This window comes from Melitaea cinxia, chromosome 5 (assembly GCF_905220565.1).
Source record: "Melitaea cinxia chromosome 5, ilMelCinx1.1, whole genome shotgun sequence".
NCBI classification, from domain to species: domain Eukaryota; kingdom Metazoa; phylum Arthropoda; class Insecta; order Lepidoptera; family Nymphalidae; genus Melitaea; species Melitaea cinxia.
The window spans coordinates 14433064-14445864 of NC_059398.1; the positions used below are offsets into that span (position 1 = coordinate 14433064).

At 34.4% G+C, this 12801-nt stretch overlaps 1 protein-coding gene across 2 annotated transcripts; it reads right to left on the reverse strand.

The window, feature by feature from the left end:
• On the reverse strand, nt 1-6674 carry LOC123653665 (15-hydroxyprostaglandin dehydrogenase [NAD(+)]-like). Of its 2 annotated transcripts, none has more exons than XM_045589660.1 (7): nt 6519-6674; nt 4706-4754; nt 3339-3447; nt 1103-1342; nt 817-990; nt 484-638; nt 1-221 (listed from the first exon to the last, which is right to left on the reverse strand). In XM_045589660.1, exons 2-7 carry the CDS (start codon nt 4723-4725, stop codon nt 59-61), a joined length of 861 nt encoding a protein of 286 aa, XP_045445616.1. In that variant the 5' UTR covers nt 4726-4754; nt 6519-6674; the 3' UTR covers nt 1-58. The 2 variants fall into 2 exon arrangements, with proteins under 2 accessions (XP_045445616.1, XP_045445615.1); XM_045589659.1 differs by lacking the exon at nt 4706-4754 and adding an exon at nt 6217-6342 and having other exon boundaries at nt 3339-3454.
• Between the last annotated feature and the right edge of the window lie 6127 nt (nt 6675-12801).

Here is a 12801-nt window from a genome sequence, read left to right on the forward strand (position 1 = left end):
ATTAAATATTTGATTTGATTTTTGATCAGGCGCTTTATAAATTTTCGAAATAAAAAGTCTATCTTTTCTCGCCTTCCATTACTAGGTTAGTTAAAAGACCATAGGCTTTCTGGACAGTTTCAGTGACATTCATTACAGGTTTATCAGCAATCGACAACCATGTGCTTCCACTTTCTCCCTGTTTTAAGGCATCTATTAGACCGCGAGCTGCTGACTCAATCCTGAAAATAAATTAATTAAATAAATTAAACACTTGGTAATTTATTCTAACATTTTTAAAGTAAATATTTCATTTGTTTTACAAGTAAATAGCTTATTATTACCTACTAAGACGCCACTCAATAACAAAATGTCAAAACTAGTTCAATGACTTAGAAATTTATTATAACAAACAGACAAGCTCACACTTCAAGAAAATTTCCTTCTGCATTTATAATATTAGTATTTATTGCTAACTAAGACCAGTGACATTCCAAAACTTACTTTTGGTACGGATAGGAATTTAAGGAATCCATCATAATTTCCTCGATCCTTTTGTCAAAAGTTCCTAAATTTTCTTTCTTTAGAAGTGTAGTGTCAGTGGCACCAAAACACATTGTCAGTACGCGTACTCCAGATCGGTCATAGTAGTCGGGCAGCTGTTGAATACAAAAATAGGAAAATCAAAATCAACCTAAATGCTTATGCCTCATTAGCATAAGTGACAAGTATTTCCTATTGTTTTTAATTTTTGAAAATTTTGTTATCACTTTATTACATTATTGATAAAATCAATTGAAGGATTATTGGGACAATAAAAGTATGAAAATTGCTTACCCCAACGCAGTTGCTAAACTGCAATACTGCACTCTTAGTAGCAAAGTAGATAGGATAAGGACTGTCTTGAAGAAAAGCAGCCACTGACGATATATTCATAATAACACCTCCATTACCACCTTCGTCTTTCCTCATCACATCCATGGCTTTGATCGTATTTGTTATTAATGCAGTCTTAAACAAAAATTACACAAATTTTAACTGTAGTATTACAATCCTAGCTTACTGCATTCAGTAATGGGTCTGCCAAAGAAACATTTTTTACTGAGTTTATAGTAAATCTTACCACATTGATTTCAATTTCCTTTTTATAAATCTCTCTTTTGTCGTTCATGAGGGCAGCGTTATTTATAACTACGTCAGGACGTCCATGTTCTTTGAGTATTATATCATACGCTGCGTGTAAGTCATCATCATTTGTCACATCTCCTTTTATGAATTTAACTTTTTCCGCTCCATACTTTTCATTTAATTTATTTTGTAATTCAATACCTTGATTCTCGGCAATGTCCAGGTTTGCAACATACTAAAACGTAGCGATATTATTAATCATCTAATTTTATATGCTATAAACAAATGTATTTAGCTTTATGAGTCGTTCTAACTGAATATGGTATATAACTAAACTAGCTACTGCTAGAATTTATTGTATAACAGATCGAGAAATCTCCTCATCAGTCGGGCAATATTTTTGTATCCATAATGCAATGGTACCACATATACAAATCGAAAAACTATCACTGTCACTATAGATTATTATTATCAACATAATAACAATAAAACGCAACTCACAAAAAAACAAGAGATAAAAAGATTTATAGCTTAATTGTGCGATTAGATCATACACAGAATCTGCAGTGCTATTTTTCCAAGTAAACAAAAGCATTAAGAATTTTCAAAAAAGAGTCGATAGGTGGGGCATGCGTCGCTTCAGCCTGTAATATCCCACTACTGGTCATAGGCCCCTTTTCCCATATAGGAGAAGCATCATAGCTTAATCCACTACGCTGATCCAATGCGGGTTGGCGGATATATTCCCTACTATGAGTAACGATCGCTATCAGGTGTACATGATAACAACCTGGACCGACGGCTTAACGTGCTCTCAGAGGCACGGTGGGGAGACCCACAAGGACTGCACAAACACCCAGACCACGGCATACAGGTGGTATGTCCAATACAAATGTTTGTCATGTGCGGGGATCGAACCCGCAACCGCCAAGCAAGCGTAGCAGTAAGCGTAGCAGGGGCAAGCGTAGCATAGTAAAAATAAAATTACCCTCTTAAAGCACAATATTTTTTTAAGGTTAAAGAAAAACTTGACATATATTTTAGTACAACTATATCTGTAATCTTTGCCAAACGACATAAACATTTCCAATAATTATTACTGACAAACATTATCTGATTAACTTGTTATGATGACGATTAACTTATTTATCTCTGAAATTTTATCTTTTACTAAACAAAATGCTAATTGATTTCGTAAATTAAGTTCGAAAAACATTCGAAAGTTCCTAAAATTATCGAGATAATTTTATTTATATATATGAGGTTATGATAAATTTAAGACCAACTAGGTTTCCATAAAGATGTTTAATGCACTGGAAAACAGCATATAAAAGTAGAACCTGTTAGATTAGAAACAAAATCAACGTTATTAACAGCAGCTAACGTATTAGTGCAGTTAAATTGTTGTTTCTTACTAGGAAAGTTTTGGGGTAGTTATGTTTTCGTTGTGCAAATTTGATTAAAATCGATTGAGTAGTTTAGGATTCCATTGCAGACAAACAACGTGACGCGTAATTTATATTATACATATTAAGATGTATTTTCGGAGACTAGGTTTGTGCCGCACCTTCGACCACGTGGTGTTTACGTTTTTTTTTTTGCGTGGTGGATTAATATACTATCCTCCTACAGACTACATACTTTGGTAAAGAGACTTTATTAGTCCGACTTCATACCATTTCTTGCTCCTATGCCTCTCACTTCCATTCTGCATACTTTATTTTTCTTGTATCTATAACTGAGGTAGGGCACAGCATGAGCAGCCCGACTGAGGAATTAGGCACCTCGCGACCTTACAGAAGATCACAGCCACATAAACTGCTTTCAAGCACAGTTGTGTTCCTGTGGTGAGTACGGTGACCATAGCTCCTGGGAGGGATTGGAGGTATACCCTATCCTATAGGATCGGCAACGCGCTTGCGATGCTTCTGGTGTTGAAGGCGTCTATAAACTACGACATTCGCTTACCCTCAGGTAAGCCGTACGCTTGTTTGCCGACCTAGTATAAAAAAAAATCCTATTAGGTTTCATTTTTCGAGGCAGAATTTTTTTTTAAACATCGAGTTCCTGGGATAGGTACTGTTGTATACAGGATTTAATATACAAGAGTTTCAAGGGCTGTCCCTCTAAGGTATTAAATTAAAATACACCTTAAAACAAAAGAATTTTTTATAATAGACTCTAGATTGCTTATACAAATAATATAATTACTACATGACATAACAACTTACCTTAACATTTTCTTCTAATAAAAATTCAATGACTTTAGCGCCAATACCATTTGACCCCCGGTTATGAAAACGACTTTGTCTTTTAACTCGTACATTGTTGAAGCTAATACTGCACACTTGTGTAAAATAATATGATAATATATGTAAAGTAATATGATAAGATATGATCGTTATATATGTGTTCTAATCTTTATAGGCCTACTTATCAAATTTCTTTTTTTAAAATCTCATTCAAGTAAAAGATAAGACACCTTGAACATACATAAATGTTGTCAACATTAGATACAAATCAACTTACGGCAATTTAGTAAAAAATATAATTAAATGTATATATATTATATTTATTCAAGCAGGCAGTTAGAGTAACTGGCTATTGCTTGTATCCAACGACATCCAGAAGAGTTACCAATGCAACAATAATTGTGTTTGCTTGCAAACTAAAAAAAACCGACTTCGATTACATCGACAAGTAATACAACGTAGAGGCACGAAAAATAGTCAAGTAAATACGCGTTATTAAAGATTATTTAAAAATTCGTGATCGGATCTCAATCATATTTAAATGGGAGTACATGGCAAGCATCTACTTTCGAATAAAACAAGAATCATCAAATCGGAATACCCAGTGAAAAGTAAAAATACAACGTAGGTCGACGAAAAAATAGTCAAGTAATTAACATTATAAAATACAATTCGAAAAGTACTTGTTACGTCTTAATTAAACTTAAATGGGACCACATGAGACGTAACACCTTTAGATTAAAAAAATCATAGAAATCGGTCCATCCAGTCAAAAGTTCTGAGGTAACATACATCAAACAAACAAAAAATACAATCGAATTGAGAACCTACTCCTTTTGGAAGTCGGCTAAAAAGAAACCTAATTATATTTATATTTTTTAACATAAAAAAAATAGCCGATCCGAACTATAAAATTAGCTACTGAGTGATTTGTACAAACAATCCACATTATGTAATGGAGTTTGGTAGTCGATTAAAAATGTCATTATCAAATTCAATGTGTCTCCATCATAGAATGATAAGTCGTTGACCAGCAGTGAAAGATTAGCTTAACAGATTACGTAGTGTAGTAGGTAATATTTTGATTTTTTGTTCTATCGTTGGGTGTAGGACACAGCAAGAAATATCTTGCTCACAATTTAGAGCAGCCCGACCGAGGAAGTATCTTGATCTTAAAGAAGATCACAGCTAAATAACACTGCCCTGAAATAGTGTTATATCCTGAGGTGAATAATTTGGCCAGGCCTCTAGATGAAGGTTAAAGATATGGTTAGCAACGTGCTTGTAATTATGTCGGTAATAAAGCCGTTCATAGACTATGGTATCCACTTATCTTCAAAACTAACCGTACGCATGTTTGCCACATTTGATGTAAAAGAAGGGTACGAGATGATACTGTAACGAGATGAATAATATCATGGTTAGCTTTGAAACTAAACTTTTTATATTCACTTTAGTAACCCTGCAATAATATTTTATTAAATTATATTTTCAGAATTTAGTCACAACTCATATCAGGTAAATAATGATAACCTTAAAAAGAGAGAGAAAGTTGACTTACATGGCTAGCAATCGCTGATAAGGCCATAAAGTAAGTTTTTTCTTTTTAAGAATGTATACTGCGTCTTAAGTGAACTTTATTTTCTAATAACTATTGTTTTATTCAACTGACTTCACTTGTTTATTCAAACTACGACTATTATAAATAAATATATAAAAAAAAACAACTCACTAACAGTAACATAGATTAAGTGTATATTGTAAGTAGAACATAAGTGTACATAACTACTGTGGTAACTAGGAAATAAGTGTATATAATTATATAGGTATGACAACTAGCAAATAAGTGTAAATATAAACCTAGATAATAATAATAATAATAATATATTCAGAAACTACGAATAAATTAATGATGTGTATACTTTTCCATCAAGAATTTTTACAAGGTATAAAAAAATCCGTCAGCGTCGGACCACGTCCTAGTTTTACTAGGCAGTCGCAGGACTGTCGATTTGTAGTTTTTATGATAAATCACCTGTGGTATTAATATAATTATAATGCATATTTAACAAAAGGCATGGGTATTTTGAGGCCATGGATGTTCATTTTTTAAATAAAAAACTACAACTATTTCAAGTTGATAGTACCTACCTGCTAATTATTTATCATTGTTAACGCGCCTGATCAAAAAATTGTCCTATTATTTAGACTTCTTAATTACTATTGTGTAAATGAAATAAGTTTTTATCATACAATATCAATAACTTTTAACAATTTTTGTTCAGTTCTGGTATCCGTTAATCAATGTTTTATTTGTTCAAAATTTATTTTATAAATATAATGTTAAATAGGGCCTTCAAAATGGTGAAGTACTCCCTCTCAACACACCTCTATCTCAACCTTAACCCATAACCTTAACTTTGATCATCTGAGCTGATTTAATTCTACTTTATTATTTGGTCTAATTGAATATCGAAGCTGATTAAATGTTAGGGGTAGTTAAATTTTAAATTCTATTCCATAATATATATTAAGAGGATCTAGGAATTAAAAAAAATCACTATCTATTTAGCAATTATCCTTCCCTAGAGAGTAAAAAACTACCTTCAAAAAAAAAATAATTTCCTCTGCATATGATTTTTAATAATTCACATTGGCATTGGCATAAATTTTGTTGCAGTAATTGAATTATTACTTCGGTATAACGTTTGCTAAGAGTAAATAAATTCAGTTCGGTTACATAATGCTAATTTTAAAGTAATTACTACTGAATATTTGATTAATTCAATAATACTTATTTTAAAATAATGGTCAGTTGAAATTATTATTATTGCTAAAATTATTACGGGATATTTACCATGTTTATTATTTTCATTTTGCGGATCTCGATATTTCGACATTACTACGAAAGTCTTGTTCACGAGACTCAGAATTATTTCTCAATCTGGATATATGATGTCATCTAGGTAAAGCAGGCTACAAGCTTATCCCGAATTGAACATATTTTATTTTAATACTTATAATTACGCAAAATTAAAATAGAATGTGTAGTGTGTCTGTTTAAAAATTTCTTTCTATTTGTGATTATTTCATGAAAAATAAATACTGCTAAATTAATGAATTTATCTTTAAGTAACAAAAAAAAAATTAAATACCCACCCACGCATTATTATAAAACACTCGTAGAATATATACTAGTCAAATCTCAATCTAATTTAAATGTGACCACATGATAACCAGCTTTCGGTTTCAAAAAGAATCGCCAAAATCGGTACATATAAAAAATATAAACCTCCTTCTTTTTAACCGACTTCAAAAAAGGAGGAGGTTATATATATATATATATTGTGCGATATAATTGAAGTCGGTTTTTTTTCGTTTGCCTGCAAACACAATTATTTAAATTCGGTTACAAAAAAACAAAAAAAAAACGATTTTTTTAAGTAATTGGTACCTATTTATTTATCGGTGTTATAAACTATCGGTTCACATAACTAGTTTGAAGCGGTGGTCTACGCCAAATTGAGTATGATTATACTTTTGTGTGTACCTGATATAATTGGGAATACCTCGCTTTAAGTTTAGTCATACGTATGATTACGATCTGTTAAACATTCGTAGGTGTGACCTATGTGACGTATAACGTATAAGGCAACGACTACGGTCAAATAACGCAGTCTGACTACTCTTAATATTTATTAAGATGCAGTATCATTCATTTGTATAATTATTCGATTGAGTATTTGATTTTCATACTACGGGGGCCTCATAAAACGTACTATTTTTTTTTTCTTTTGAATGACGTCTATTAACAAACATAATAGTAGTCGGTAGACGAAAAAATAGTTCAGTAAATGCGCATTATTAGCGATAACTCAAAAGCACTCGTCAGATCTCCATTACATTTTAATGGGACCACATGATTCTGAGGTAACATACATAAAAAATACAGTCGAATTGAGAACCTCCTACTTTTTTGGAAATCGGTAAAAAATATTTACTCTTATAAAGATTTACAGGAAAATTTTACATTAGGTATATACTTAATTATTTGTAATGTTGTTAATTTTTTTATGGAACATTTATTTCGAAAGTTTTACAATATTATACATATTAATACAATTATTATCAACTTAAAAAATAAATATTGACAGATAGTTACGGTATAATTATTACCTTAAAAACTGAATATTTACAGATAGTTACGGTATAAATCATGTCCACGTGTGGTGCCAAGAATGCTGGTAGCATTTCCCTATTAAGTCGCTGTACCGATTCTCTGAGCTGCACCAGCCCTGTTGTCACCAGTGGAGGCAATAAGATGAGGAGTTATCTCTTTTCTTTTCCGCTGTTATTGGATATGGCTTGCAAGAACTGGAATTTTATACAATTTTTTAGTTATAATAATCAGATCGATCTAGACATTCGAAGATACATAAATTCACATCAAGCTGAAAGTGAATAAAATTGTTCAAAATATAAATTAAAACAACATTTCAAAATTCAAATGAAAAAAATTGATTCGAAGTCAATGATAAAAAAATACACGCGATTTTTTTCAACACCGTCGCTTATCCCAAAATTACTTCAGACAAAAGTTGTAGATCATAAAATTATCTATAAAAAAGGCATTAATAATTTTTTTCCTAAAAGCAAACGGCGTGAATGAACCGGATGGCACTATTACAGATAGGTACACACTGTTTCTAACTTTAAGATTATTATGTTCTCCATACATATTAGTCACAACTCACAACATAATTATGTGACTTTATCAAGTGTATTCATTGCCAAATATTGTAAGGTTGCATCACACAAAGTAAACACACACACACACACACACACACACACACACACACACACACACACACACACACACAGTTATAAACATACACACTTAAACACACGCGCACAATACACACGCACGCACACATACATACACGACATGGGCGTGCACACACACAAACACCTAACATACAAACAATAGTATGCATAATATAAAAAATATAAATGGAAAATCTGTAAGAAATAGATCGTAACTATATCTAAACCATAAATTGAAAGAAATAATACATAAAAACGTGCTTAAGTTCATAATTGTCGTTATCATATATATACATTTTCGGTTGAACACAATGTAATTGTTACTGTACCCTGTGTACATTAATTATTGTTATTTGTTAACATGTTATTAGGTACAAAATAGTGTACTTGTGATGAAAATGCAATGTAAATTTTTGCTTTAAATATATAACGAAGGAGACTGACATCTAAGATACAGGCTATGCCTAGTTTAGATGTTATGATGCAAAATAAAGAAATGTACAAATGTATAATAAATTATGTAGTTATTGTTGTTATGTACACTTTTTTAACTCCTGTTAAGTAAGCTATATTTCTCCAAACTCTTCGTACAGATTTCGATCACAGGTTTGTGCATAAACATTTCATTCCCCTTTCTTTCTCAGTACAAAAATGTATTTTCTGATGTGACTAACATCTGTTTCATCTGAATATTGTTCTGTGATTATTTTATGGAAGGAGGGCTGCGTATATTAAAAGTCTCTGAGGGTTTTCTAGACGTTTTGTTTAAATATCTTGACAATATTAGGTATATTTTTCATTTGACGCAATTTTTTTCCCTACATCCATTGACCAACCTGTCAAATATGTTTAGACGATTTTCTCAGTCATTAACCCTACAACCCTATATACCGTCATCCGTCAAATAGCGTTATCCACAACTGGTAAAACAGGCCCTAAGAGCAAAATATTTAATTGATCGATTTAATGACTTTTAATTGTGCCAGTGAAGCACGGTTGATACCAAGGTAGTTATATAAAAGTACACTTGGTTCCGCCAATGTCGCGTAGAATGGAAAAGAAGAACTCGGAGAAGACACGGAGGAGATTGATCGATATGCTTGGGCAAAACAGTCAGACTTTCATTGTTGTACCTTAATTTAAAATAAAACAAACATTTAGATTACTACGTATTACTAACTAGGGCAAAAGAAAATCCTTTAAGATCGGGGCTTGGAATACCGATAAAAACTCGGTAACTTTAACTTATCTTGGCAGACATAACGTTATTTATAGAATAACAATTCCTTAAATAACGTTACCTTTATTCTACTGTTACCTATAAAAATAACAAAATATTACCCTTATAAAAGGAATTATAACTCTTTATTGGTTTTTAAATTATTTTTAAAACAATGATTGAATGTGAAATAAGCTAATTTGAAACAATCTTTTTGAGGATTTATTTTTTATTACCAACTGCATTCAATTACTATAATAATCTATTGATGACAAAATTATATGTATAATTATGTATTTCTTTTCACTAGAGATCCTCCTGTCTATCCTCCTGTAAAATACATTTGCAAATAAAAAGGGAGTAAGAGATGTTTTTGCTGGCAATAATGATATATTATGACCATGGAGCATAGAGAAAAGGAGACCGATCGCTACGTACTAAAGGGGCCTACTCAAAGCACTGCCTGCAGGGCCTGCTTGCAGTTACTGCCGCAGAGGATGTTGCTCCACAAAGCACTGCAAATCATTTACGCGGCATACGTTGTCGTGTTCACTTGTGGTCTCTTTGTACTTGCCTAAATTCGTCAGTTTTTATAAATGGCTCCTACATTATTCAAACACCAAAAAATAGCATTGGGTTTGACTGTATTGAGTACTTGTAGCGTTCAAAAGAAAAAAAAGGAAGCACTGGTGTAAAAAAGTTTTATATTTTTCATGTAAAAGCGACATAGCCTGCGACCGCATATCTTTGTTATGATAATGATCGTGGTTAATTTTCCAAAGACATGGCAAATCCCTATACAATTAGATTACGTCCCTCCACACGTCTTTTTCTCGCTGGCTCATTTTTCTTGAAGAAAACAGAGCCAAACAAATAATATAATAAAACCAAACCAACTAACCACCAACTAACTGATTAATTGCTAAATGACAACCACTGACAAGACAAACCCCAGGTCAAATAGAGTAGACAAACGTCGCAATGTACCGACGTAAACAGAATGGTGGTCTAAATCGGCCCGACCGAGCTACAAATGTCCCTGATTGCAGTTTACGGAGTGGGGAGATCGTGTGTCGGGCTGGCAGAACGACACTGCGGCCCTGCGACAGGGTGAACAATTAAAATATCGGCCCTGCATGCATACATACAATACGATCGGCAGTGGCACTGCAAGCAGGGCCCTGCAGGCAGTGCTTTGAGTAGGCCCCTTAAGGGGCCTACTCAAAGCACTGCCTGCAGGGCCTGCTTGCAGTTACTGCCGCAGAGCATGTTGCTCCACAAAGCACTGCAAATCATTTACGCGGCATACGTTGTCGTGTTCACTTGTGTTCTCTTTGTCCTTGCCTAAATTCGTCAGTTTTTATAAATGGCTCCTACATTATTCAAACACCAAAAAATAGCATTGGGTTTGACTGTATTGAGTACTTGTAGCGTTCAAAAGAAAAAAAGGAAGCACTGGTGTAAAAAAGTTTTATATTTTTCATGTAAAAGAGACATAGCCTGCGACCGCATATCTTTGTTATGATAATGATCTTGGTTAGTTTTCCAAAGACATGGCAAATCCCTATACAATTAGATTACGTCCCTCCACACGTCTTTTTCTCGCTGGCTCATTTTTCTTGAAGAAAACAGAGCCAAACAAATAATATAATAAAACCAAACCAACTAACCACCAACTAACTGATTAATTGCTAAATGACAACCACTGACAAGACAAACCCCAGGTCAAATGGAGTAGACAAACGTCGCAATGTACCGACGTAAACAAAATGGTGGTCTAAATCGGCCCGACCGAGCTACACATGTCCCTGATTGCAGTTTACGGAGTGGGGAGATCGTGTGTCGGGCTGGCAGAACGACACTGCGGCCCTGCGACAGGGTGAACAATTAAAATATCGGCCCTGCATGCATACATACAATACGATCGGCAGTGGCACTGCAAGCAGGGCCCTGCAGGCAGTGCTTTGAGTAGGCCCCTTAAGGGGCCTACTCAAAGCACTGCCTGCAGGGCCTGCTTGCAGTTACTGCCGCAGAGCATGTTGCTCCACAAAGCACTGCAAATCATTTACGCGGCATACGTTGTCGTGTTCACTTGTGTTCTCTTTGTCCTTGCCTAAATTCGTCAGTTTTTATAAATGGCTCCTACATTATTCAAACACCAAAAAATAGCATTGGGTTTGACTGTATTGAGTACTTGTAGCGTTCAAAAGAAAAAAAGGAAGCACTGGTGTAAAAAAGTTTTATATTTTTCATGTAAAAGAGACATAGCCTGCGACCGCATATCTTTGTTATGATAATGATCTTGGTTAGTTTTCCAAAGACATGGCAAATCCCTATACAATTAGATTACGTCCCTCCACACGTCTTTTTCTCGCTGGCTCATTTTTCTTGAAGAAAACAGAGCCAAACAAATAATATAATAAAACCAAACCAACTAACCACCAACTAACTGATTAATTGCTAAATGACAACCACTGACAAGACAAACCCCAGGTCAAATAGAGTAGACAAACGTCGCAATGTACCGACGTAAACAGAATGGTGGTCTAAATCGGCCCGACCGAGCTACAAATGTCCCTGATTGCAGTTTACGGAGTGGGGAGATCGTGTGTCGGGCTGGCAGAACGACACTGCGGCCCTGCGACAGGGTGAACAATTAAAATATCGGCCCTGCATGCATACATACAATACGATCGGCAGTGGCACTGCAAGCAGGGCCCTGCAGGCAGTGCTTTGAGTAGGCCCCTTAAGGGGCCTACTCAAAGCACTGCCTGCAGGGCCTGCTTGCAGTTACTGCCGCAGAGCATGTTGCTCCACAAAGCACTGCAAATCATTTACGCGGCATACGTTGTCGTGTTCACTTGTGTTCTCTTTGTCCTTGCCTAAATTCGTCAGTTTTTATAAATGGCTCCTACATTATTCAAACACCAAAAAATAGCATTGGGTTTGACTGTATTGAGTACTTGTAGCGTTCAAAAGAAAAAAAGGAAGCACTGGTGTAAAAAAGTTTTATATTTTTCATGTAAAAGAGACATAGCCTGCGACCGCATATCTTTGTTATGATAATGATCTTGGTTAGTTTTCCAAAGACATGGCAAATCCCTATACAATTAGATTACGTCCCTCCACACGTCTTTTTCTCGCTGGCTCATTTTTCTTGAAGAAAACAGAGCCAAACAAATAATATAATAAAACCAAACCAACTAACCACCAACTAACTGATTAATTGCTAAATGACAACCACTGACAAGACAAACCCCAGGTCAAATGGAGTAGACAAACGTCGCAATGTACCGACGTAAACAAAATGGTGGTCTAAATCGGCCCGACCGAGCTACACATGTCCCTGATTGCAGTTTACGGAGTGGGGAGATCGTGTGTCGGGCTGGCAGAACGACA